The sequence below is a fragment of the Lissotriton vulgaris genome, chromosome 1_1 (assembly GCF_964263255.1).
Source record: "Lissotriton vulgaris chromosome 1_1, aLisVul1.2, whole genome shotgun sequence".
Taxonomy (NCBI): Eukaryota; Metazoa; Chordata; class Amphibia; order Caudata; family Salamandridae; genus Lissotriton; species Lissotriton vulgaris.
Genome location: NC_141685.1, coordinates 404,587,860 through 404,615,849, shown reverse-complemented (window position 1 = coordinate 404,615,849; position 27,990 = coordinate 404,587,860). Strand labels below are relative to the sequence as shown.

The window sequence follows — 27,990 nt, the reverse complement described above, 5'->3', positions numbered from 1 at the left end:
CTGGGTGTATGGATAGATTCTGAACTCTCATTCGCCCCGCAAGCAAAGAAGGTCGTAGGGACCTGCTTTGGTCTTCTAAAATCCTTGAGGAAAGTCCTGCCCCTTCTCCCTCCTAAATCGCAAAAATTACCAGTCCAAGGTCTTATTATATCAAGACTAGACTATAGTAATGCGATTTACTTGGGCGCACCGGAAGCGACTCTGAATAAACTGCAGAGAATTCAGAACACTGCTGCCCGGATTATTACCAACACCCCGGCCAGATCATCGGCCAAACCCGCTCTCAAACTCCTTCATTGGCTCCCCATAAGGGAGAGAATCAAATTTAAAGCCTTGTGTCTTGTGCACAAAACTTTGAACAACCAAGGCCCCCCAGTCCTTCGCAATTTTATCACCCCTTACATAGCCACTAGATCCCTCCGTTCCAACGCAGAAAATCTCATTAACGCCCCAAGATTTAGGAAAGTTCGTTCAGGAGGAAGACGTTTCTCGGTACAAGCGGCCCGTCTTTGGAACTCCCTTCCTCGTGACCTACGTCTCGAACCTCAATATCTGCGTTTCAGGAAGTTGTTAAAGACACATCTTTTTCCCTAGTTCCTATGCCCTCCCCGTGAACTCAGCCTCGGTCCTCAGTTTTACTGTTCTAGGGTTCTCTAGCGCTGGGATACCTCCGGGTGACTATGCGCTTTATAAAAATAAATAATAATAATAATAATAATAATAATAATAATAATAATGTGAAAGACCGATGTACGTTTAGTTCAAATGGTTTTAACTTTTGTAAAATAATAATGATGTATGTAAAGGGCTTTTTAAAGATTGTAATGCTTATTTTACTAAGTTCAGATGTTTTTAACATTTTTGCTGATCTTTTTTTAAATTGGAAATATTGAAAAATATGAGCCAATGGTATCTTATGGCTTTACTATAAATGTATAAGTAGAGCAGCTCAGAAAAGTAACTGTGTGATTTTAGAGATCATTACGTATCAATTGTCATCGATTGGATTGTAATGTTTTATAATTTTTATGAACTCTAAGTTTAGAGACCATGGTCTAAATAAACAGATTTTCTCTCTCTCACAGAAGGTACAAATATTAGTTTATCACCAAGGGTGTTGATCTTTTTTTTCTCGCTCAGTGAGACATTAACATCTATCAATTCTTACATTCTAGGTTGTCCCCAGGACCAGATAGACTTCCAAATGATTTATATAGAGAATTATCAGAAATTTGGGGGCCGTACATCAATTTGTTCTCCAACACAATTCTAGCTGGCACAGATTCCGTCATCCTGGAAACCAGCAGAAATTATTACAATCTATAAAAAGGGGAACAGGGCAAATACGGCCAATTATAGGCCCATAAGCCTGATTGACTTCTTACAAAAAATACATTTATAAACAGATTTTGGTACGTATACACAAGTGGATCAGGGATGAGAATATACTCTCCGATTGGCAGGCAGGTTTTAGAAACATGTGAGCACTGTGAATCAGAATCTAAGTTTTGCATCTATATATTGGAGAGAGGTGCTTATACACAAGGGTACACTTTACGTTGCCTTTGTCGACCTCCAGACAGCATTTAATTTAGTTCCCCGTCCCAAACTATAGAGGGTTCTTGAGGAGATGGGGCTTCCTACTCCTGTGCTGGACAATCTTATGAGACTACATGCTGACACACTTGCCCAGGTGAGGAGGGAGCAGGATGGGGCTCTGCCCGATCCGATCCAGATAGATCGGGGGGTCAGACAAGGGTGTGTTTTGGTGCCCACTCTTCACGCTATATATAAATGGCGTAATTGGTACACTGGATATAAATGTGTGTGATGCACCCAAGCTAGGGAGTTGGAGAGTTCCCGCTCTTCTTTTTGCGGAGGACACCTTGTTAATCTCTAAGGTTGCAACAACTTCTGGACTCCTTCCAATTGTTTTGTGTGGAGCGGGGGATGGAGTTCAATAGCTCTAAGACCAAATGCCTGATCTTCCCCAGTCAGAAGTAGAAATTATGTAAGAGGAGGATGCTAGTGGGAGACAATTTTAAATGTAGTGTTCAGCTATGAGTATGTGAGGATGAAGGAACCAGAAACGACGAGCGAGTCATGTGAGATGGGAGGCGCAAGCTGCGTCCAAGACTGGAGCGGTCAGACCACGTCTGAGACGGGAGCCCCCGAACTATCGACCCGCTGCAGGGTCCTGCAGGGGCACCTCCAGGTCAACTTGTCATCGTCGTGAGCGCCGCTGCCGTAGTCAACTGCTGTGGTGAGGGCGCCCCCGGTGGTTCGCTGAGGCGAACCGGCTAGGTCTGGGTGCGGCTTGCAGTGCCCCTGGTGAGCCCTACTCACCTGAGAGTGCAGAATGCTTCCTGTTGCAGGACGCTGGAAGTGTGGCAGAATTGAGCCACAGCTGGAACGGCGCGAATCCCCGGGCCGGCTGACTCGACCATTCGGTCATTTGGGACCCAGGTCTTGACCAGAAAGATTGGCGGACGGTTGATGGCACAGAACGGTAACAGTGTCACATCTAGCTACGCTGGCACACGGAGGGACGGAGGGAACGCTTGGAGTAGTGGAGGCCTAATGGTTATAAAAAAAATTTGTGGGCCTCAACTATCCTACCTGGTTGAACTTAGCCACAGTGAAGCATGAGGTGCCTCTCCCCTGAAAAATTAACAAAATCTTAGCAGGCACTAGGCACCAAGCACACAGCTTTAGAACCAGCAATGCTCCAGCCAGCACCTATTTCTGTAAAAGGCACGAACGGTTTAGGATATTGTTGAAACGAGTCTCCTTGGTTCCCTCTGGAATTAAGACTCAAAGGAAAAGATGTGGATGTTCTCTCTCGGACTAAGAGGTCCTGTCTATGAGAAAGCAGTCCTCAGAAGATACATAAGGGAAAAAGGGAGTCTTGAGTGAGGTGCCAGTAGATACCATCGCTAAGAGAGAGTCCTGGCCTGTCGCAGTAGCGGCCCAGCTAGGCCTGGGTGCGGCTAGCTGTTGGCCTGGTGAGTTTCTACCTCCGTCTCTCATATCCTCCCTTAAGAACAAGACTAACAAACAAAATGGTGTACACAAGAGCTTGCAAAAAAACTAAGCCAATCCCCTAAGGAACAAATCAATATAAACACGCTAAAAGGATTTAACGCCATTTCCACCTTCTTCTAAAAAAACAAATAGACAAGAATAAATAAAGTGACGACTTTGGAGAATAAGCCTGAATCTCTTCCTGGAAAGCCTGAGGCGGGAACAGAAAAGTCGCTTCTGACAACTCCTACCATTTATTCTCCCGAAATCAGAGTGACTTGGCCTGTGGTTGAATTAAGCTCTGAACTCAGAGGTAGGCCCTCCGATGGAAGACTTTTAGCTACCCCTCTTCCCTCTTATTAGACTAATCCCTGTCATGGGGTTTCTTCTCAACCTCCTCGGGACCATAACGAATAGTTTCTTACCCGTCGGTGTAGTTTTGCAGTTTGAAGATCTTTCTGGATTCACTATGCTGTGCATTATTCGGCGGGCTAGTGGTTGGGTCCAGAATCGTTGTCTTTTCTGTCGTTTTTTTTTTCGTAGCACAGGTAGGCGTCGACGTCCCACCTTCTGGTGTACTTCCTATGACGTCGGAATGCTTCCTGCGGAAGCTCCCACCGTAGGGCGCCATCTTCGGATTCTTTTTTTCGTGTTCTGTTCGTCAATCCTTGGCAATGTTTTCAAGTTCTTTCTTAAAGTAAATGAATTTTCACTTTGTCTCTTAAAGTGTCTGTTTGTATTTTATTCCTTGTATTTCCACCATCCTCTCCTGCCTCATCTTTCTGGCACAGGTGGGTGGGTTCGCTATTAAATCCAGAAAGATCTTCAAGCTGCAAAACTACACCAACAGGTAAGAAACTATTCGTTTTGCAGCATGAATCTTTCTGGATTCCCTATACTGTGCATAGACTTTGTAGCGGTTTGTTATGTTTGTGGCGGCAGGGTGGAAGATGAGCGTTGGTTGTTGAATATATGTTGAAGCACTTTATGTCCTACTTGTGCTTCCTTGTCCATCTGTATATCCACGCAGTAGTGCTTAGTGAACGTGTGCAGTGAAGCCCATGTTGCCGCCAGGCATATGTCTTGAATGGGTGTGTTAGCCAGGAAGGCTATTGTTGCTCCCTTTTTCCTGGTGGAGTGGGCTTGTGCCCCCTCTGTTAGTTCTTGACCTGCCTGCTTGTGGCAGATTTGTATTGTTTGTGCGATCCATCGTGCAATGGTGCCCTTTGTTACTGGTATACCCAGGAAACTGCTTGCGAAGGACACAAAGAACTGCTTTATTTTCCTGTGCTCTTTAGTTCTTTCCATGTAATGCATTACTGACCTTCTAGCGTCCAGACTGTGCAGGGCCCTCTCTGCGCTTGTGAATGGGTTCTGAAAGAAGCTTGGTATTTGTATTGTCTGGTTCATGTGAAACCTTGACACCACCTTTGGCATAAAGTGTGGGTCAGTTCTCATTACCACCCTATCGTTGTGTATTTGAATGTAGGGTTCTTGCAGTGTTAGCGCTTGCAGTTTGCTTACCCTGCGGAGCGAGGTGACTGCCACTAGAAAGGATGTTTTCATTGTGAGCATTTGTAGTGATGCCTTATGAATGGGTTCGAAAGGCACCTTCATAAGCTCTGTTAGTACTAAATTAAGGTTCCATGCCGGTGGTGGCATCCTTTTGGGTGGTGCTATCCTTTTAGCCCCTTCTAGGAATCTTTTTACTACTTGTGATGTAAAGAAGTTCTTTCCTGTCTCCTCTTGTGTAGACTACTATTGCTGGTAGGCATACCCTCAGCAAGGTGGAGCTTAGGTTTGATTTGAGTAGGTGTGTTAAATATTTTAGCACCGTTGATTCCCTTGTCATCTTCTTGTGCAGTTTCTCCTTGATACACCACTGTGTGAATCTTTTCCATTTTGCCACATAGCACCTCCGTGTGGTAGGTCTTCTTGCCTCTCATAGTACCTGCAGTGTGCTCTCCGGCAGTTTCAGATGTGCAAACTCTATGTCTTCCGGAGCCATGCCGCTAGGCAGAGGCTCTCTGGCTCTGGGTGGAGTACCTCTCTGTTTTGTATGGAGAGTAAGTCCTTTCTTTTCCCACATTTGTGAGGCGGTCCTGGCGCCATCTCCACTATTTGCGAGAACATGACTGCCTGGCCCACTATGGTGCCACCAGGATCAGCGTCATGGTGCTGGTTCTGCATTTGCGTAGTACCCTGTGTATCCGTGGTATCGGGGGAAAAGCGTAGGCTATTTTTTTCGACCAGCTTATCCATAGGGCATTCCCCTGGGATTGTTCCCCTGGTTGCCTGGATGCGAAGTATCAGCATTTTGTATTCTGGTGTGTTGCAAATAGGTCTATTGTCTGAGCCCCCCACTTCTTAAATAGCCTTTGTTTTTCTTGTGCATTGTGCTCCCACAATGATGTCTGTCTGCTGAACCAGTCTGCTTCCACGTTGTCCTTCCCTGGTAGGTGTATAGATAGGTCTATTTTGAGTGGGATGACCCATCTCCATATGTCCTACGCTAGGTTGGATAGTGCGACTGATTGTGTTCCTCCCTGTTTGTTGATGTAGAACATCATTGTGGTGTTGTCGGTCTGTATCAACACTCTTTGCCCGTACAGTTGTTTTTGGAAGGCTTTCAGGCCGAGGAACACGTCTTTAGTTCCAGGTAGTTGATCGCATTTGTTGGGAGTCCACAGGCCCCGCACCTTGAGTTGGTTCATGTGTGCTCCCCATCCCTTCTGAAGTGCGTCTGTGGTGATGGTCACTGTTGGGTTTCGTGGTGTCAAAGGCTTACCCTTTGTTATGTTCTCCTTGTTCCACCACGCTATCTCCTCTTGCACTGCGTGCTTTACAACCACTAGATCTTCCCAACTCCCTGTAGCTTGTGACCATTGTTGCAGCCTATTTCTGGAATGGTCTCATGTGTAGCCGTATATTGGGGACTAGGTGTATGCAGGATGCCATCATCCCCATGATCTTGCTTGCTGTCCTCACTGTCAGAGCTCGCCCCTTCTGGTACTGACATGTCTCCTTCAGCAGGGCAAGTGTTCACTTGTCACTGGGTAATACTTTGCTCTGTATGGTGTTGATCTGTGTGCCTAGGAAGATATTCACTTGCTCTGGTTCCATTAAGGATTTTCCCCAGTGTATTGAGAATCGCAGTTCCGTTACCGTTTTTGTGACCCGTTGTGCATGTTCCTTGCATTGTTTGTAGAAACTTGCTTTTATGAGCCAGTCGTTGAGGTAGGGGTATACATAGATTCCTTCCCTCCTTAGGTGCGCTGCCACGGCAGCGAGGCACTTGGTGAAGACCCTTGGTGCGGATTTTAGTCCGGACAGCAAGGTGTTGAACTAGTAATGTGCTTTGTTGATGGCAAATCTCAGTAGATGTTTGTGCTGTTTGTTCATGGGAATGTGTAGGTAGGCGTCCTTTAGGTCTAAGGTGGACATAAAGTCCCCGTCCCTTATCTGAGGAATGACTTCTTGAAGAGATGTCATCTTGACTTTTTGTGTTCTTATGTATTGGTTTAGGAACCGTAGGTCCAGGATGGGTCTTAGGGTTTTGTCTACCTTTGGTACGAGGAAGTAGTTAGAGTACACTCCCTTGTTTCTTTCTTTGAATGGTACTTTTTCTATGGCTTCCTTGTCGAGGAGTTCTTGTGCTTCCTCTGTGAGTAGCGCTAGTTCTTTTGCTGATTGCGCTTTTCTTTTTGGTTTCCTGTTTGGTGGTTTCTTTTCCAGTTCTATGCAGTATCCGAACTGTATGATGTTCAGTATCCATTTGTGTTATTTTCTTCCATTCGTTGAAGAAGAGTTTTAGTCTGCCTCCTACTGATGTTACATGTTCGCTGATCTTCTGTCAGTGTAACCCTTTTTTGCTGACTTTGTTGTGCCCTTCCTCTAGAGGTGTCGTGTGGGTGGGCACGGTTGGTGGTGCAGAGTCACTTTGAAGTGGCTTGCTGGCCCCCCTTCTTGTTTGTCCTCGTCCATTCGCCCTCCCGCGAAAGGACTGGCCCTGAGGCTGGTATTGCCAGGTTTGTTTTTGCTGCCCTGCTGTGCTTGGTTGTCGCCCTGGTAGCCCTGCTGGAAATTCTGATGTGACCTTGCAGTTTCATTTTCCTTTTTGAGTTGGGTGAGTTTCTCATCCACTGGTGCTCCGAACAGTGTTTCACCATTGAAGGGGGTGCTCAGGATGTTATTCTGTACTTCCGGCTTGAAACCTGATATTCTCAGCCAGGCATGCCTTCGATCTGTGACCCCGATCATCATGAGCCTGCTGGACATGTTCGCCGCATCCAGGGCTGATTTCGGGCATGAGTTGGCTATATTCTTGCCTTCCTCCACCAGGTGTGTTGCCCTCTGTTGGTATTGCTCAGGGAGGTGTTTGAGCAGTTGTCCAACCTCGTCCCAATGCTGGTACGTATGCCTGTTGAGTAGGGCATCAGAGTTGGCAATGCGCCAGTGTACTGCTGCATTCCTCTCTATTTTCCTTCCAGTGAGGTCTATCCTCTTACTCTCTGTTAGGTGGTGGCCGGAGTTTGTGGGAACGTTGGCCTTTTTTCTGGCTGTTGCTGCAATGATGGAGTCAGCTGTGACAGATCCCTGGATGTAGGGAGGGTCCTTAGAGGAGTGTTTGTATCTTTTCTCTGTCTTGGGTGTGACAGACCTGCAGCTTGCTGGTTCTTTGAATGCATCTCTCCCCTGGTCCAGGACACTTGGTAGCATGGGGAGGAATTGATTCCTGGTTTGAGTGGGGAGCAGGGTCTCTGGGAGGAAGCAGGCTTTTGGTTTTTCTTCCTCCAGTTTCACTCCATAAGCTGTTGCTGCGCTCCTGATGACCATGTTGTAGATCCCAATAACATCCCAAAGGCCTCTTCCGGGCTTTCGACATCGAGGTCCTGCCAATCCAGGTCCTGCTCCACCGAGGATGCAGAGTCCAAACTCGTGAGCTGGTCTTCTTCGCCTTCCTCGAAATAGTATAGGCCCTCTTCCTCTTGGTGTTCCTGGGCTCTGGAGTTTTCGGCGGCTCTTCGGCGTCAAATTCCTCCTCGTCCTCGACGATAGTCGTCGCCGGCTTCGACGGGATGGTGAACCTCTTCATTTGCTCGACGAATTCGCTTTTCCTTTGCAGGTTGTTATCCATTTCCGCCTCGAGTGTTCTCTTTTTCCTTTCCATCTCGGCGGCCTGTTCGGTGTCGAGTGTTTCGTTTCGGACAATCTCTTCGACGTAGACTTCGAAGAAGCCTTCGGGTTCTTTTCTTTCGCCATCGAGTGCTACATTTCGGGGGCGTGCTTAGACGACCTAGGCTTTTTGTGTGTTTTTGCCGCCTGGGAGTCCTTTTCGAAGGATCGGCTGGGCTGTTTGTCCCTGGATGCAGTGCTCCTTTCGTGGACTCAGACTGTTTTTCGAGAGTCTGACTCAGGCTTTCGAGAGTCTGTCGGGGTTTTAGGGGTTGACGTCTCTCCTACCTCTTTTGTAGTTTTCTTATCGGTCTCTACGACCGTGAAGTCATCTGGTCTCCCTACGATATTGTCCTCTTCGTCACTGGAGAGGCCCAAGTCCCGAATCGAAGGGGGTTGGCCTTTTCCTTGCATGCTGTGGTTGGCTATCCTCTGCCTCTCTTGAATCCTGAGGGTCTTCGGAGTGAAGACTGAGCAGGCGTTGCAATCCTTGCTTTCGTGGTCGACCGGCAGGCAGATGTTGCAAACCGGGTGCTGGTCCTTCTGCGCATACTTGTGGTGGCAATTGCGGCAGAATTTGAACGGAGTCTTGTCCATTCCTGCGCTCAGGGGGCCCTCTGTGTGCACATTCTCCATTGGAAGTCAAAGTATTCGAAGTTCTACTCCTTAGTCGTCCCGGCTCGGTGGTCTTGTTCCTGGATGGATTCTCCAAACTTTTCCAGTACATTTCAGCTTTTTCCTTCTTCTTTTCTCCCAAAACTCTGGAACTTCTCGGTGACGATCCAGACCCAACTGCGGAAAAAAGAATCTGAAGATGGCGCCCAAAGGTGGGAGCTTCCGCAGGAAGCGTGCCGACATCACAGGAAGTACACCAGAAGGTGGGACGTCGACGCCCACCTGGGCTACGGAAAAAAAAAAAGAAAGAAAAGACTACGATTCCTGACCCAACCACTAGACCACGGAATAATGCACAGCATAGTGAATCCAGAAAGATTCACCCTGCAAAACTCTAATCAATCCAACTCCACCCAAACGTGCTCTGTTGTATACTCTTGTTGCCAGGACTTTGGCGTTCAGGCTGGCACACCTTTTGGTAGTAGGAAAAATAAGGGCAAAGAAATTGCAGACTTATTTGTAGAAAATCAGTCCCTCTCGCTTCAGCAGTTCTTTGAACTCAAGGACCCTGTTCTTACACAAACATCTTCGGCCTCCGACTGCTCAGAAAGCAAGTATGGAACAAAAGGTTTTTCCCAATATTTTAAAAGAGAGGGTATGAAAGTTGAACATTCTACAACAGAGGAAAAGAAAATCAAAAATAATAGTAAATCCGCCAGTGGAAAGAAGATAAAAAGGGAAAAACTTCGAAGAACAAAAGAAGAGCAAAAAAACTACTGCGCTCTGACCCCAATTTAAATTTTACTTTGAATCATGACTCGACTGATATAAAGAGGGAAGAAGGACAAGTTGAAGCTATCCCAAGGGGTTCTCGATCGCCATTGAGGCACTCTTGTCCTTCAATCTCCATTACACAAGATAACCCTCCAGATTTAAGCTCTGCATTAGTGACACCGCGAAACTTGAATCCCAATGCTGCATTTACTGCAATGCAGTTAGGTTATCTACAACCCTATTGGAAATGCCTTTTCCTTAGACTATTCTTTCATTTTTGATCATGAGCTGTACATGACTAGGTCTTTCCTATTGGGCTCTTTTGCTGAAATTCCTGACCTCCAAATGATCCATTCTTGCCCTGGTTCAAGTTCAAAAACACTGTACTTACAGGGGAGCCAGAGTGACGCTTGTTTCTAAGGTGATTTCCTATTTAATAATTTCAAATAGTGATAAATTGCGATGCTGTGGCATTAATGTTCATGTCCCCAAAGAGGAGAAAGTACTTTAAAAAGCCACTTATAATAGACAGCCCACCACCCACTCAGATCTCTTTCCATTAGATATCCCTCACTTAGAGAGAGAAAATATATTGCAGGCCTCCCTCGCCAAAAATGGAAGGAAGGTTTCCCTCCTTGTGGGGAAAAAGAAAAATCAAGCACTGACCGAAAACAGAAAATGGAGTTGGGTAGCAGGGGCTCTTAACACAAACAGCTCTTTAGGACAAAGATACGAGGATTCTTCCTAGCAAGGGTCTCAAATTGATCTCCTGGAACGCAGCTGGCTTATGCACCAATAAAACAAACTAATTCTTGAAAGAACAGAAAGCTGACATAATATGCATACAAGAGTCTTGGATTGTAAATAACTGTTCCACTGAAGAATGTATTGTAATAAGCCGTCCTACGCTCCCAGTGAACACCCAAAAGGAGGTATTGCCTTGCTGCTCAGAACACGTTTCAGATGGATATATAAAGTTATCCCCCATGCCTCTAACCTAAGTCAGGCGATTAAGCTAGATTTTAAGGAAGAACATGATAGCTTGGATACTCTGCTTTTTGTAAATGTTATATCTCTCTTGACTAAAAGACCTGTTTGTTTTTATCTGTTATGGAAAGAGAAGATTGTAGGCATGTAATGCTAGTCGGCGATAAAGTTATTTGTTAATGCCTCAAAGACGAAGCCTTAAACATTCCTCCTGCTTTGTTTCCGAAGAATAGTCTGGTTGATAAAAGAGGTTCGATTTTACTCCAAGGCGTGAGAAATTTAGACCTATTAATTGCCAACGGGAGATTAGGATTCGATATCCCAGCAAAAATGACACATAAGGTGTCTTCTGGAGGAACTATTATCGATTACTCAATTTTTTCAGCAATTTTTTTCAGTAAGCTTGACAGTTTTAATAGGAGATCAGCCACATATAGTAATGGGAGATCTACATCCTCCCCAGTCCAATCTGATGGAAGCTTATGGTCATAATATAAGTACCATGGTTACGTCATGTAAAACTACTCATTTACCAATTAAACAGAGACACATTTTAATCCATTACTTCATATAAATAGGAAAATAAATAAGTTAGTGAGTGCCCAATTCTTGAACTTTTCTCTCAAACTAAGTAAATTAATAATTCTATTTATGAGGAAAAGAATTGGGAAAAACGCTCTACAAGACAAAAGAAAGGAAGATCATGCATGGGTCCAGTTAAAAGAGGCAGCCTCCAAAAAATTATGCTAAACGGAATTGGGAAATAATCACAGATTATTGCAGTATTCGAGAAAAATCCCTCTCAATTCCTAAAAAAGAAGAAGAATGGAAATCCCATCTTGTAGAACTTTATTCTGGGAACCCCAATTATTATTGCTCTGCCTCTATTTTTATTGAAATCTTTTTATTCAAAATATAGGCTCTCATAAAAATGACATTGTACATATCTGTTAACCCCTTCGATGCTTGTGACAAGGTCAACTCGTCATGGGTGTTACCTGCGCTGTGCTTATGACGAGTTGACCTTGTCACATAACAAGGGATTTTTTAAATTGCAGCACAGCACGTGAATGTGCTGTAGCAATGATGCAGTTAATGGCAGGCGGACATACATGCGGCAGATAAATACATACATATCTCTCTGCCTCTATTTTAACTAATCCCCCTAATATTCCTGATTCCAGCTATGTACCCTCAAAGAGTAAAGTTGTAGGACTTATTAAAAAAAATTGAGTTCTGGAGCAATGGAACCTGACGAAATCCCTATGACAGGCAAAATGAGCCTTTGTTGTGGGCTACATACCTTACTCCTCTGTTTAACTACTGTTAACTGCAAGGGAAGACTCCCCCTTCATGGTCTGGTAGTATCCTAATTCCATTACATAACAAGCATTGGCATAGCCAATAGGTGTCGCCTTTGGGACCTTATAAGTGTTTAGCCATGCAACACTTAATGTTGTTGCACCAAGGATATTGTGCTGGATAACTAAACACTTACAAGGTCCCAAAGGCGAGACCTATTGGCTATGCCAATACTGGTTATTTCTTGTACAAACCTAGGGTGCGGGAGGCCGTGGTACTCTTGCTCCACCACTCTGTGCTTAGCAGATGTCTGGTGCCTGTTACACATGAGGCACCTTACTATGTTTGTTTCATGGTTGCTCTTAAGTTGACCCCTTTGAAAAAAATGCTAGGGCGCCCAGAGCTGTTCCTTTCTCAGGTCCCAGGATAAGACCAGCCCAGCAAGAAAAATCGGAGATGAGTCGGATCAGAGCTTGCTCTTTTCTGTTCTCTGCTGAAGCCATCGTGTGTGAATATCGGGCCAACCCTCAGCTCAGGTGTAGAGGGAGCCCAAGCTTGGACCGTTTATACCGTAAAGCCATTACTGACCACAGCTCATTAGTGGGAGGAAAGCCAGTGCTATGATTAAGGCTATTGTGTCACGCCGGGCGCCTGCATCACCGACAGGCACCAATACACCATGGTTTGCGAAAACGCGGGAACAATAGTAAGACAAGGCTTGTACTTTCCAGTAGAAAATTAAAAAACAGGCATGCAGGCGCTGCGATTGAGCAGTGCACTTCATAGCAAATGTTCAATTAGCATAGTCACAGCTTACACACGCGCTTTGATGGGACGAGAAGTATTGCATACAAATGTGTGAAAAAAATGAGAAGCCATGACTAGGTGGTGCGCCAGCCATTACATTAGAGTGGAAGTGCTCGCGATCCCCACACACCGCTAGCTTTGTCTAGGGCAATAAAGTGTAAATTGTTAGATACACCACACTGTGTTTCTTCTTTCCGGCTCAGTACAATGGAACAAAATGTGAGTGCGTCTTTGTGATGTACTTGTTTACTGCAGGTGACGGCGCATCTGTTCCATTGCAGACTGCACTCATCTGTGGTTTCCCCACCAGGGGCAATTGTAAAGCTAGTGCGGTTGTGCAGCCAATCTGAGCCTTACATAACAAAGGTTAACTCATTTACCCAGATGCTGGCACAACAATCTTCGAGCCATACCACTGTGTTGACTAGTTTCACATAACGTAGAAAATACACAGACAAGCAATACTAAGAAGAAAGAAAATAATGTAAGTTAAACCTATGGTCTGCAGGGGGTCGCACTCAGATTTCTGCAGCAGCTACTTGAACCCACTGAGCTACCTGCAGCTGGGCAATAACTAGGACAAGTGATGGCATGGAAGACAAAGCCCGGGAGTTGTGTGCGCGTGACGCAGCCGTCAAAGTAAAAGTGATGGCGGGCTGGAAGGGTGCCCGGGAGCGATGCACTTAATGATCCATGACGGAAGCGAGCGCCCGCGCGCGTAACTGCACGCTCTAGGCCACAGTGATAGCATTTTCTGAAGCCCTTACTAAAAGTCTTGCCGAGCAGTGCATGTTTAGGCGAGACCTAAAAAGGGTCTAAGACACATTCTGGGTAACTACTGACAAATAGCTTTACAAGGTGCAGTGAGGAAAATATTTACAAACAGTATTCAACCATCTCACTGACTGGGTGGTGGAGGAATGCTTTTCTCCCCTAGATGACGTGCCAAAGATGTCTCATGTACGCAGATGATATTGCAATTGTGAATTTGACTCCCAATAGGCTGAATAAGAAGTTGGCATCACTGCAGAAGAATATAATGGCACAGTTTATGAAGATAAAGGTTTCTATAAGTAAATTCATGATTATGAAATGTAGCAGTAGCAGAAAAATGTGTAATTTTAATTGGAGAATTGGTTCCGAAAATTTTGAGATTGTAGATTCTTATCTCTACTTGGGGAAAGCAATAGCGGGCAGTACAAAGAATAAGCCACATATTGAACATAGCTCTTTTACAGATGCATTGCTTATAATTCTATAGCACAATGGGTCTTATACATTTCTTACATCAGTTTTTAAAGCAAAAATCCCGTCCACATTGTTATAAGCTATTGAATCGGTTTCAGTTTAAGGCTGGAGTTTCCTAGATAAGAATGAAGGGGAGATTTTAGGTAAACTATGCGATTTTAACACTCTGGTCCGATACCACTTATTAGATTGGAATTTGGTTTAGTAAGTTCATTTGTTCAAGGTTTAGCCAGTATAATACGATGGGATACCTGTTAAAGTATAGTGAGTTGTACACCTTAAGGGGTTTTATATGTCAAGAAGTTTTCGGAGGAAAAACATATAAATATTCATTCTCCCAAGACTTCACCTTGGCACGGAATTATTTCTGTGCACAGGAGTAGTCAGTGATTTCGGTCACGCTTTTAGACCTGAAATCCTTTCTAAAAACACAAGTTTTATGGTTAGCTATCAGAGAGATGCCTTGTATTGCAGATTAAAGGAAAGGGTGAAATTTATAGCCATCTCAAATACCCAGAGAGTTGCCCAGAAATCCCTATCTTGGAATTTAGACCATGGTATTCGTCGTTGGCTAGCTCTATGCCGCATGAATCTTTTACCATTAAATGATCTAACAGCAAATTGGTCCCCCTGTTTTGAAAATTGGAAAAAACTAACATATGTCACCTGGGCATTCAGAATCTTGATCACATTCTATTTGTTTGCCAAGCTTTATTACCGTTAAGTCATCAATGCTTCGACCAATGTTTATATAAAACAACATCAAAAGCGTATTATCAGCCGGATATTTCTCCTCTATTCAAAGAATTAAATAGTGTGTACAAAATTATTTAATTTTTTTTTAAGGGGTTTATAAATATATTTTTGTTTTTACTATACTCTACTTAAGCAGGACCTTCCTTTAGTAGTACAAACTTTATTTATTGTTATGAACAAAGAGGAGGATTAGTGTCATGGGTTACGAGAACATACTTTGATTCCTGTTATCTTTTGGGATATATGGTATATATTTCATGATTAAGCTTCTTTTCTCATGGGATACATGGCAGCCCTCATGACTATGCTTTTATTTTCCGGGCCTCTTTGTACTTCTTCAGGCTAACAGTTCTTTACTCTTTGGTCTAGATCTTGTACTTATTCTTGCTCCTACTTAGTTGCCTTGTGCACAAATATTAAGATATATTTTTGTTTTTTAACAATTGCTGTTATGAGACAAAGAAATTGTTGATATATATGCGTTCAATTTTCCCTTAAAATTTCTTTCGGTCTATAATCGTCTGCTGCTATGTGAAGCTCGATCTAAAATTGGATCAATTATGAAGTTGCTATTATATTGTAATGCGACATTAACAAAGTGCATATGTACTTAATTAAATTTATTTGTAGCGGTAAAGGATTTACCTATGTTATTGTAATTTGTTTTTCCCGTTATAATGGTGATTATTCTTAACCTTTTATTGTTCATTCTGTGCCTTTGCCTGCTTTTCATCTGCCTTTGCACATACTTTTTGCTGCTTTAGGGGGAACCTAGAACTGGCTATGGAGCATCTCGATATCTCCTTTGATGGAATAACTAATATATAAACTGCTGCTGCTATATAGCTATAACTTTTGTTTCATAATGAACTTTTGAAAGGATTGAAGTGATTTTATTGAAATTTTAGTATATTAACTGCCTTTGTATTGTCATTCTATTTACTGTGGAAAAGAACTGAGCTTCCATTTTAACCCTTTCGTTGCTCATGACGGAACGGTTCAGTCATGAGCATCGGTTGAGCTGTGCTCATGACGGAACCGTTCCGTCATGACCACGCCCGTTTCCATTAGGGCTCAGCACCCGGCGGTAAATCGTACCGCACGGATGTGGTTAACATGCTTATTGTGCAACAATTGTGTGTATATTTTATGTGGAGATCCAAATCTTAATAAATATATTGAATTTAATTGAACTGATTATTTTGCATTAAACTGACCAGGAATCTATGTTGGGCATCGCAGGTGGAAAAAGATTACCTTTCTTTGATCCAGTACACTACTCAAATTGGGAAAATTCACAGAAAAACAACATCAAGAAGGGTGGCTCCGGCCCTGCAAATTTTTAATGTTAAGACCTTAGGGGCGGTTTTATATGGTGCTGTGTTGCGAGGCTACTCACATATTGAGTGTCTTTCTGTGGTGGAAGAAAGGATTCTCAGAACCCTATTGAATCTCCCTGTCAGTACATCCTTAACTCCCTTATATTTAGACATGGCCCAGAAGAAAACAGACCATAAGATTGAATGCAGATTTTTTGGCACAGGTTATGGACAACCCCTACCCTGGAGTCTTACCATGATGGTATCCAGGATCTTTTGGTCCCACAGTATGCATGGAAAATACCGTGGCTCTGTGCAATGAAAGGTCAACTCCTAAAGCAGAAATTGGATTAATATTGGACCTCACCTGAGACTATGTGTAAGATTGGTAAGGCTAGCCTAAAGGGACTATTCTGGGAAAGCGTGGCAATTGATACTATTAGAGTGTGCAAGGGCTCCCTGACTGTGTCCGATGTTGATCGGAAACCAATAGCCGCCTACGAAAGCACTATTGATGAAACTATCCCTCTACTGGTGAGGAAACTATCTACAAATTCAGATGTGGTACTCTACCCATAAAATCAATCACGTGTAGATGGCAATAGGAAAAAGGTTCAATTGACAAACGGTGCGAAGGATGTTCTGAAACGCTTATCCATGTTCTGCTTTTTTGTTCCTCTTACAAATCTATACGTGTAAAATGGATTGATTTGATATATCATTTGTAAAGTGCCTGAATCACCCCTCAAGGGGTATCTCTGTGCTGTCGGAATGCCACTGCCAGCCACAAATAGAAACGGATTACAATAGTAGGGTTTTGAGGAGTCTTCTAAAACTGTAAATGATCCAAGCAATGTTACAGGTGTACAGGGAGTGCGTTCCAGAAAGTTGGAGCCAGGTGGAAAAAAGTTTTACTCTCCCCCTGCCATCGCTCTTTTTTTATAGCGAGAAGCAACAAGAAGGGATTTGGACCCTGATTGGAGAGACCTGTGCGGCAAGTTGTTGGTAAATTTCTCTGCTAAATAACTGGGGCCTTTGCCATTCAGAGATTTGTGCACCATGCACAGACCTTAAACCTAATTCGCATCCGCACTGGCAGCGAATGTAGCTGTCGCAGAAGAGGAAGGGAGGCAGTATCGAGGGGGGAGATTAGCTACCAGGCGAGCTGCAGTGTTCTGGACTACTTGCAGCCTGTTTAAAGATGTTTCATTTGCTGAAATCGGGCTGGACTGTTCCCATGAGGCACAGGGTCAGACTGATTTGCATACGGCCATGTCTGAACTGGGGTGGCGGAGTGGGCTAAAGAACGGTGATGGATGAAACCCAGATCTGTTGACTGGGTGTGAGTGTTTGATTGGTTCAGATGCTCCGTCTATCACCACGCCCTTTTGTACCGCTTTGGCCGCCATAGGTTGGCAGGGTATGCTCAGACGTGAGTCCCTTGCTCACTTTGCCACTGGATTCAAGCAAGCCTGGCTGAAGACCGCTGTAATGCCAGAAGCCGGCCCTAAGAAGCTTGAATCCGGTCCAGGGAAGGCATGACTTAAGAGTTCGGGCTGGACTGTTCCCATGAGGCACAGGGTCAGACTGATTTGCATATGGCCATGTCTGAACTGGGGTGGCAGAGTGGGCTAAAGAACGGTGATGGATTAAATCCAGATCTGTTGACTGGGTGCGAGTGTTTGATTGGTTCAGATGCTCCGTCTATCACCACCCCCTTTTGTACCTCATTTACTGAAATCAGCAGGGAATTGCAATAGTCTAGGCGGCTTAACACTAGTGCCTGGTTCAGTGTTGTCCGCGTGTTAAAAAGGGGAATACCTTCCTGAGGAGACCAAGCACATGAAAGCACAACCCAGCGGTAGATGTAGCGTGCTCTTTCATTGTCAACTTCTGGTCCAGACGGACACCCAGATTTTTTACCACTAGTTTGGGAGTCAGTGCAGTGCCCATTTCCTCAGGCCACCACCCAGGGGACCACCTCAACAGTGCCTCGCCAAACTGCATAATCTCCATTTTCCCCGCATTAAGCTGGAGAAAGTTGTTTCGCATTCAGCTTGAGATGGTACGCTTACCCTCTGAGAAGCTAGACTGAGCGTTCGGATTGTTCTTGTCAAAGGAAAGTAAGAACTGAGTTTTATCAGCATAAGACATAGAAACAAATCATAGATTCCTTAGTAATCCCGCTAAGTGGGCATAATATATGTTAAATAAGGTGGGGCTGCGGTACTTCCTTAGTAAGTTTTGTGGCTTTTGAATAGAAAGAGCAGAGATTCATTGTATGTGTTCTGTCAGACAGAAAACTTGTCATCCATTTCAGAGCGCTGCCTTGGAAGCCAATGTCCCCAAGCCTCCAGAGCAGAGTCTGATGGGAAATAGTATCAAAGGCTGCCAATAAGTCGAGCAACACCAGAAGCACAGCTTGTCCGTTGTCCAGGGAGATTCTGATGTTATCAGTAACTTCAATCAGAGCAGTCTCCATACTATGTCAAGGTCGAAAGCCCGACTGAGATGAATCGAGGCAGTTCGAGGCTTTGACAAAATTAGACAGATGTCTATTGATATGCTTTTCTAGTACCTTGCTCAGAAGAGGTAGCAATGAGATGGGTCGGTACTTGGATAAGTCCTCCATAGGGGCTTTAGGACTTTTGCGGATGGGAACTATTTGTGCCGCTTTCCATGCGGAGGGGAGGAGGCCCTTTTCCTGTAGAACGATTCAAGATTGAGCAAATATGAGCAGCAAGTTGTTTGGCAAGCAGTGAGGTGGTCTTGTCTGGAATGATGTGGCGCTTGAGTGCATATAACCTCTATGCATTGTCTGTAACCACAGGGTGGTTTGCCATGGAGTCGGTCTGAGGACTTCCGGCTGAAGTGATTTTATTATAAATCAATTCAATTTTCTGGGTAAAGAGTATTGCTAAATTGTCGCATAGGGCTTGAGAAGGTGTTTCTTCTTTACTGCATGCCTTGGGATTGGTGAAAGTTTTAAAAATCTGATAGAGGGTTTTAGGGGCATTCCCTGCCTGTTTGAGTTTCTGCGCTATATGGGTTCTGAGAGCAGTTTTATTGTTTTTATGGCATTGGGACAGTGTAAGTTTACATCTTTCTTTACTCAGTATGTCATGTGATAGACGCCATAGTCGTTCATATTTTTAAAGCTGCTCTTTTCTATGAGGAGGATTGGAGAGAACCAAGCTTTGAGGACGCCTGGCTACGTTGGACAAATATATCAGCGGGAGCAGACTATCAATAGTGGTTTTAATAATGGAGTTAAAGCAGACCAGGCATTCCTCCATGTTGTCTGCGTTAGAATTCTGTGGGCTAGGTAAAGTATTTTGAAAATCCTCTGGTGTGAGTTTGTACCACTGTCTGTGCCACCGAGGGGAATTAGTACGGGAACTGTTGGATGTCCCTGGGCCCCTAATATAAAACTCTATCAGTGAATGGTCTGTCCAAGTAAGTGGAGAGGTAGCTCCAATCTTTATGTATTGGTATTTATTATGTGTATTTTTATGTATGTGTATTGTGGTAGTCTTGCTGTCTATACTTTTATGATCCATGGTGATTGATATAAAGTCAATGATGAGGATTATAAAGAGACACTGGCTGCAGCATCAAATGCTTTTTTACATTTTTATTTCTTATAATTTATCCACACTGCACATCAGGGATGCTCTGCAGTTTGGATAAAAACCACTGACAAAGCCAGTAGGTCGAATGGCAAGATGTATAGGCTTTGCAAATGATGTTTTGCTTAATGGGCACTGGAAATATCCTTTTCTATTTTCTTCCCTGTCTGCTCCCCTACAGCTGTCCTGTGTTGGGGTTGTTTGCAGGAGTCATTTTTTTGTTTTTCCTAACCATCTTGAGGTTCGGCCTTCCTTTTGATCTGGCTGGAAAGGGTTGTGCCAACTGTCCAAAAGGCGACAACTGAGCTGATGCCGCTTGCGATCCTGATGCCTGACCGCAATAAAAATGCCTCTGAAGCTGAAAAGGGTGGATTTTTTCTCGACCATCTATTTGGTATTCTCTTTGTAAACTATCCTCAGGCTTGTATTGATCCGAAAACTCTAGCCATTTCATGGTCTTTTTTGTTTTCCTTGTTGTACTTACTCATTGTAGAGGATTCACATAGTCTGCATTGTCACCTGAGATTTTTCACATCTCTTAGGTCTCAATTTATTCTGGAATTAGGACTCTGAACTGTGACACTGCTATTTAGTCCTTCACTTGTTCTTTTGCCCTAAAATAGTAGTCAATGAACAGCAAGATTCCAGTACTGACGAACACTTTTCCTTTTTATGGGTACCACATTGATGTCAAACAATGTGACCACTAGACCTTTTGTCTATTTGAATTAATCAAAATGTATTTATCCACATAGTCATTTCTATGGATTATTGAGAATCACTGAAAATCATTAAAATTCATCCACATACCAAAATTTCTTTAGAAATCCACATATCAACATATCTCTCATACCGCCATCTGTAACTATTTTTCACACTCACTACTTCACTTTTTTTTACAATTCTACAATCATATCACACTTATTCCAGCAGCCTCACTACCATACTCACTAGAACAAACAGACATTCAACAAGTAGCATGAACAATTTTTGAAAACTTTTTTTTACATAAGACCAAAGGTGAATTAATTTCAACAACGAAATACAAAATTGAAAACAATTTGCATAGATGTAGACACTCAATTGGTCACAAATAGGTCAACGCGTTTCGAACACAAACGAAATTAGAGGGGTTCTCCTCAGGACCATCAAGCTGCAAAGAAGAAACAAAACTCTCTAAATTAGTAGTGGCAATATGGATTTCAGAAAATTGGTCTGTATAACTTTCACGTAATGCCATGGTAGATGGCGCATAAAAAGCACCAGTGGCATTGGAAATAAAGGTCATGTTCAATTGGGACTACGCTGGGCCTCGCACTAAAGTCAGAGCGTGTAGGAAACTCACGGACCACCATCTGCACCTGCCCCCAACCCCGCAATGGTCTAGGGCTGCGGGCCGCCCATGAAGCAACCGCCTGTCTCCTGCAGAACAAGAGCTGCACGAACATGGATGAAATACCAGCTGCTTCCAGCTATGAGCTGTTGAGATGTTATGTACCAGATTTGTGGTCCACCCCAGCCATACTTAGCAGCAGCCTTTAGCCCATACCACCAGAAGCTCGCCTTTACTTGAAGTTGCAGAAGGCCACGGAGAGTGGCAGCAGGAGCAGCAATGGCAGCTCATTCTCCTTCTCCAGCTAGGCCCCGGCCAGCAAGAAAGAAGAGAAGTGTAGCCCCGAGAAGGAGGACTGCCTGAGGCACAGTACCTCAGCTCCCACTGAGTGCTCTGTACCTACTTCCAGGGCGACATCAGCACCATAGTGGATGAGCACTTCATTCGGGCCCAGACCCAGCCCAGAGCACCAGTGCCTGGAGAGATGGTTGTGGATACCCGATGAGCCAGAGAAGTTCACTCCATACTTCTAGAACAGCACATACCAGCCTTCTGTGCCCTTCTCCTCCCTGGGATGTCCACTCCCTGGTTCGCACCCAGACCTGCCTTTTGGCTTTACCTCATACTCTGCTGCATCCTTAAACAGTTACCTTTCTTCAGAACTCTAGCCAAGAGAGGTAATGGTGGGTAGGTGTACAGGAGACTTGTGCCCCTTCGTAGACTAAATGCATTTCCCCATGAAATGACATTGAGGGAACTCTAATTTGAAAAATGTTTGCAATTGGACATTCTCTGTGGTGACAGGCAGATCAAGCCAAGGCAGGCAGCATTAATGGTTCACTAGTGGTTGCCTGTTTAGCTTCTCTGCTCTGGCCTTCAGGAATCCTGCCATGTGGTTGTCCATCAGAAAGATCTGCTGGTCCAGTCAGCTACAAAAGCACAAAGATCCAGGGTGCCATTCAGTCCTGCTTGTTACAGTTCAACATGGTCATCATTTTCTCTGTGATGACCTGACCAGCCTCCCCTAATGGTTGTGGGAAGGCTTTCAGAGCCAGTTGGACTGCACAAAGCTCCAAAAGACTGACATGCAGCTGGCACTGCACTGGAGACCAGAGGCTTTGCTCTCCACTTCTCCCAGATGATTCCCAACCCAGTAGTTAGAAGCATATGTGTGGAGGGAGAAACCCTCACACAAAGACGTGCGCACTGTAATACTGGAAACTATTAGGTTTCTTCTCTTATTAAAGAAAACAGTTTTTGAAAATTATTCCATGAGGCTTAATTTTGAGTTCAGTTGGTGATTATTTATTTAATGGAAGTCTTGATTTCTTATTGTGGTTCATAAGAAAAAGCTTCTTTTTATATTTACACATTTTTTCACTTAGTCCAATGCCCAATGCATTTCCGGTCAATAGGTCTGACCCTTCCTCAGGGGCCTGAAAATGGACATAATACAGGATCTTAGCATGCAGTGTTGTTCTGTTGCCATACTGATGTTTGTGTAATTCAATTTACTGATGGTTGACGCTGTGACTCTTTGGTTCTTCTCTTTGTTGATTGATGGTGCTTCACAATTGAGAAAACAAATCTGAGATTGATGACTACATACTGAGGGTCTCAACCTACTAGGAGGTCGTTGACACAACACCCGTGGGGAAAAAAAAACAGTCTTCAGGGCCCAAATCACTATTGGCGCAATAATGCACAGCAAGCAAATCTAAAGAGAGATTCTTGTTACAACTCTACATGTGCTAGGATTTTGTTTACAGGTTGGACCATGCCCTTCAACCCATTTTAATCTGTCTAGGTAGTTTTAGTTCCAACTACGCTCAGCTTGTTACAAATACAAGCATAGAAGAGGCATAAAGAGAAGGTTTGTTAAGTGAAACTGGGAAAGAGCAGTGTTTGTGGCCCCAGAAGAGCTTCAGTTGTTTGGGTTCAGAAAATGTATATGTGTAGCATGTGTAGCTGTAGATACACATGCTTTGCACACTCCTGCCATCTAGTGTTGGACTGTGTCGTTTACAACGTTTTTTTCTTTGAAATTGTTCACGTCACGAGATCCAGTGATGACACCTCTTCCAGGTAATGAGAATGGTCATCAGCTCACTCTTCAGTTTGATAATTCTCTGCCGTCAGGCTTGGATGTGTGTGTCGTAGCCCCACCATCAATGGCCTATTTGTCTCGGAAAAGTGGACGCCATAGTCGAATATTCACCCCTTGATGTGGCATAGACATCGGAGACCAACTGCAATAAAACAAAGTCGACGAGCACTCAGCGCCTTCCATTAGGAACAGAGAATGTTCCGGGTGAGGTTTTTCAACAGACCCAATTTCTAAGGTGTCCATGGTACAATGGTAAGTACCTGCACAACGACCAACATATGGTCTGCAATTTGTGCCTCTCTCTAGAACACAATGATCAGGACTGTGAGGCATCAACAGTTCAAATCAGAAAAAGACTTAAAGATACCATTGAGCATTTTCTTGCCCACATCATGAAGACCACCACCCAACAGGAGGTGTCGGAGAGAGAGAAGATCGGGCCGATGAGGAAGGCAAGTACAAGGGAGATAACCTTATAGGTAGCCAGTACTGAGTCGCATCGGAGTCTCCAAAGTCTATGCTGGAGCCAGCGATGAAGGCCAGCCCACAATTTTCAAACGACAAACTAGAGATATTCCTGGGCCTTAAGACAAAGACAACGCCACGGGTCATGAGTACTCTACCCTTCCAGTCCTGACACAAAAAGCACAGCTGCCAGACATTTCGGAGCCACACCATAGAGCGGATCGGCCCAGCAGTCCAATCAGAGAACAAAGTCTTGGAGCTCTGCGGCCTAGTGGCTCCGGTCAACACCGAAAGAAGATTTTGAAGTCGAGAGAGGATGAGAGGCCTCTAAATCATAATCGAGTTCCTAGCCACAAACACGAAGCTGAGGCAGTGAAATCTCAGAACTTCGGATGCCACAACTACCTTAAATCATGGAGTCTAAGCCTTTGTCGTCAAAGCTGTCAACATCAGAGCCATCTGTGCTGAAGAGGCAGCTGAAAAGCCCTCACAAGGACATTATGGCACCGAACTTCAGGGCAACCCTGAAACACTCCTCACCGGAGGAAGGGGAGGGCCTTATATTTGAGAGACCTTGATTAATGACAGAGAATCTCTGATACAGCCACAACTAAAGAGGCATATGATCAACATCAACAAAGGCCACCACCAATAACTAACACACATTCTCCAGGGGATGATATGGAGGGGCCTTCTGAATACCCTACGCCTTGACAAGCCTTTGGAATTGTATAATGCCGACCCACAGGATGTCCAACATCTTGAGCCATTCTGTGTTTAAACTTACCGAAAGAGGATACGTTATTACACTTTCAAATGGATGTAAAAACACAAAATGGGGCCCAATTAGTTTATTTAGTACCACATTGAGATTCCATACGGTGCATGTGGTATTACCCTTTTCATACCTTCCATGAACGCTTTAACAACAGTTATTTTAAACAGTGAATGGTGTTCTCTATTTTGTAGATACACAGCAATGGCTACAAGGTGAAGACATATAGATGTGTAAGCAAGGCCTGATTGTTGCAGATGTAGTAGGTAGCGTAATAGATTTTATACTGTGGGATTGATAGGGTCATTTTGTTGAGGCATATTGTAACAGATGCAGATATTTGGTGTCACTTCACAAAACTTTTCATTCAGAAGATTGTGCCTTACCTAATGATCCATTCATGTGATGCGGTTCCATTCCACCCATGCCTCCCATGGGTCCATCAGAACCAGGCCCCATAGGGAACTAAAAAAACAACAGAGGAAATCACAATTACCTAATTCATAACATTTAGCAGGTTGTGCTACAAAATATGCCATCTTAAAAATAAAGTAAACATATGTTTTTGCACAAACTTACGAGCACTTGCAGAGACCACACTTGCATCATTATGGATAGCTTATGCCATTTACTATCATGAATAGAAGTTGAGTCTAAAAACAATGGGGGCAAACACTAAAAATGTTTCTAGCATTTCCACAAAAAGAAAAAAAGAAGAATGAAAATAAACATTAAAACAACCACTAGCTGAGCCAGGGAATAAGGGGTCCTGGAAGGGCCTATGAATAGCGCCAAGAAACTGTATAGTGTATGTTGCGCTTTATAAATGCCTATCACATCACGTCACATGAATCTCAGTGAATTACTACAGCATCTTATTATCATTGCATCCACCTCCATCCCTCTTCCATTCCACGACTCTGGGAGAAATGTACTGAGCAGACAAACAACAACTTGATCAAAACCAAACTGCCCATTTGTTTTCTTGACTGGTATCTTTTATATCAGTATATTTTACCAGGCTGTTAAACATCATGGCTGCGAGGACGTGATTGTGCTAGGCTCCCGCACCGGAGTCCCGCAAGAGCACTGTAATCGGCGTCCAGACTCACCCAAATGCCTAAAATGCCACTAGTCTGGAGGCACAACACTTAGAGACCACTTTTGGGGGCGCAGAGGGTAGTGAATGAGCACACTTCAGCTGAAGCGAACCTGTAGCGCAGCCGTCAGCCTTATGTGGCAGCAGGGCAGTGTTCCAGCTAGCTCCGCTACCCTGTGCGCCTGGGAGCTATCACTTGACTGGCGATGGGCGAGAAAGCGGCACCTCTATGGAGAGGATATATCGGTGTTTTGAAGCTGTAAATCGACGAGGGGCTGACGTCCGGTTCCAGACACTGTGGACGGCACCCTGGTTGCAGCAAAATGGCCGACTTAGCAGAGATGTGGATTTGGGGCTGAAGAGACCCCACACAGGGGTATGGAGGACGGCCAAAAACTGGGAAACGTCATCAAATCGTGGTACTGAGCCCCAGACATAGCAGGCACAGCACCGATGGCCATGTGAGTACACGGAGCGCTGTAAGCCCGAGCGGAAGCGGCTCCCCCCCCTCCCGTAGCCCCCTGCAACAGCAGATGTAAACAAGCATTTGCAATGCAATAGGTCTCGCATTTACGATAGTTTGAGCTATTAGCATTGTAAATGGCAATGCCTTTTATTTATGTGTTGTTTTTAAAACAGATAAATAAAAGGCTTTGTCATTAACAAAGCCAATAGCTTAAAATCTCGCAAATGTGAGAGCTATTGCATTGCAACTGTGTTCAGCGCCCGTGCTATAAATTTATTTGAAAGTATTATTTGAGACCGTGTCCTGCCTGCAACAGCAGGCAGGACAAAGTTATTGGAGAAAATAGTGCTCGAAGGCCGTAATTAAAGCCTACTGAGTAACAACACATGTAATAAGGGGTGTCTCTATGGGCGGTTACAAATTGAGACAAGGCGGGACTAAGGAAGGACTACTAAGCCTTTTGACCAATGAACAGCAACAGTTTACAGAGGACAATGACACAAACCAATGAAAAATGTGAACTCTGCACTGGGTTGAACCAAGACGTGTCTGACAAAGCCTCCAAAAATTGCTGAAAGAGACTAATCGAATAAGTCCTGTACCTGAAACAGGCAGACCCAAAGCCTACTTTATGTTTGTTTTATCAAAAGATCTCTTTGACGGCTGTACTGTGAAAGTCCAGACCTAAAAAGCAGATCAGGACAAAATAGACTTCAGTACCGCAAAATGAAAAAGCAACCAGAAAACCAGTTGACGCTTGCAGCAGCGAATAACAAGCATTTACAATGCAATGTTCTTGGCATTATTAAAGGTAGAGCTATTGGCATTGTTCAGGACATTTTTTTTCATTTTTTTAAAAAAACATAAATAAATGGTATTGTCATTTACAACGGCAATAGGTGAGCATCAGAGAGTAGTAGAGGGTATTCGCGGACACAGAGCCTCACACACAGAGCCCCACACACACACACATCCCCACACACAGAGACCCACACACACACACACACAGCGAGCCCCCCCCACACACACATACATACACAGCGAGCCCCCCCCACACACACATACATACACAGCGAGCCCCCCCCACACACACATACATACACAGCGAGCCCCCCCACACACACAGCGAGCCTCCCACACACACAGCGAGCCCCCCCCACACACACACAGCGAGCCCCCCCCACACACACACAGCGAGCCCCCCACACACACACAGCGAGCCCCCCACACACACGCACAGCGAGCCCCCCACACACGCACAGCGAGCCCCCCACACACACGCACAGCGAGCCCCCCACACACACGCACAGCGAGCCCCCCACACACACGCACAGCGAGCCCCCCACACACACACAGCGAGCCCCCCACACACACACACGCAGCGAGCCCCCCACACACACACACGCAGCGAGCCCCCCACACACCCGCAGCGAGCCCCACACACACCCGCAACGAGCCCCACACACGCAGCGAGCCACACACACGCAGCGAGCCACACACACGCAGCGAGTCACACACGCAGCGAGTCACACACACACACACAGCCACACACACACACAGAGCCACACACACAGAGAGCCACACACACACACAGAGAGCCACACACACACACAGAGAGCCACACACACACACAGAGACACACACACACACAGAGACACACACACACACAGAGACACACACACACAGAGAGCCACACACACACACACACAGAGAGCCACACACACACACACACAGAGAGCCACACACACACACACAGAGAGCCACACACACACACAGAGAGCCACACACACACACACACAGAGAGCCACACACACACACACACAGAGAGCCACACACACACACAGAGCCACACACACAGAGCCACACACACAGAGCCACACACACAGAGCCACACACACAGAGCCACACACACAGAGCGAGCCACATACACGCAGAGAGCCACACACACGCAGAGAGCCACACACACGCAGAGAGCCACACACACGCAGAGAGCCACACACACGCAGCGAGCCACACACACGCAGCGAGTCACACACACACACAGCCACACACACACACAGAGAGCCACACACACACACAGAGAGCCACACACACACACAGAGAGCCACA

At 44.8% G+C, this 27,990-nt stretch overlaps 1 protein-coding gene and 1 pseudogene across 4 annotated transcripts in view; one reads left to right on the top strand and one right to left on the bottom strand.

Moving 5' to 3' along the window:
* Window positions 1-27,990, bottom strand: part of SSBP3 (single stranded DNA binding protein 3) — a 360,221-nt gene that overhangs the window by 15,283 nt on the left and 316,948 nt on the right. For all 4 annotated transcript variants that reach the window (XM_086952603.1, XM_086952611.1, XM_086952618.1 and 1 more), the window contains one exon: window positions 24,703-24,781. In XM_086952603.1, the coding sequence (XP_086808729.1) occupies window positions 24,703-24,781 (79 nt within the window). The remainder of the gene's footprint in view (window positions 1-24,702; window positions 24,782-27,990) is intronic.
* Window positions 21,111-21,637, top strand: LOC147747265 (transcription cofactor vestigial-like protein 2 pseudogene; annotated as a pseudogene).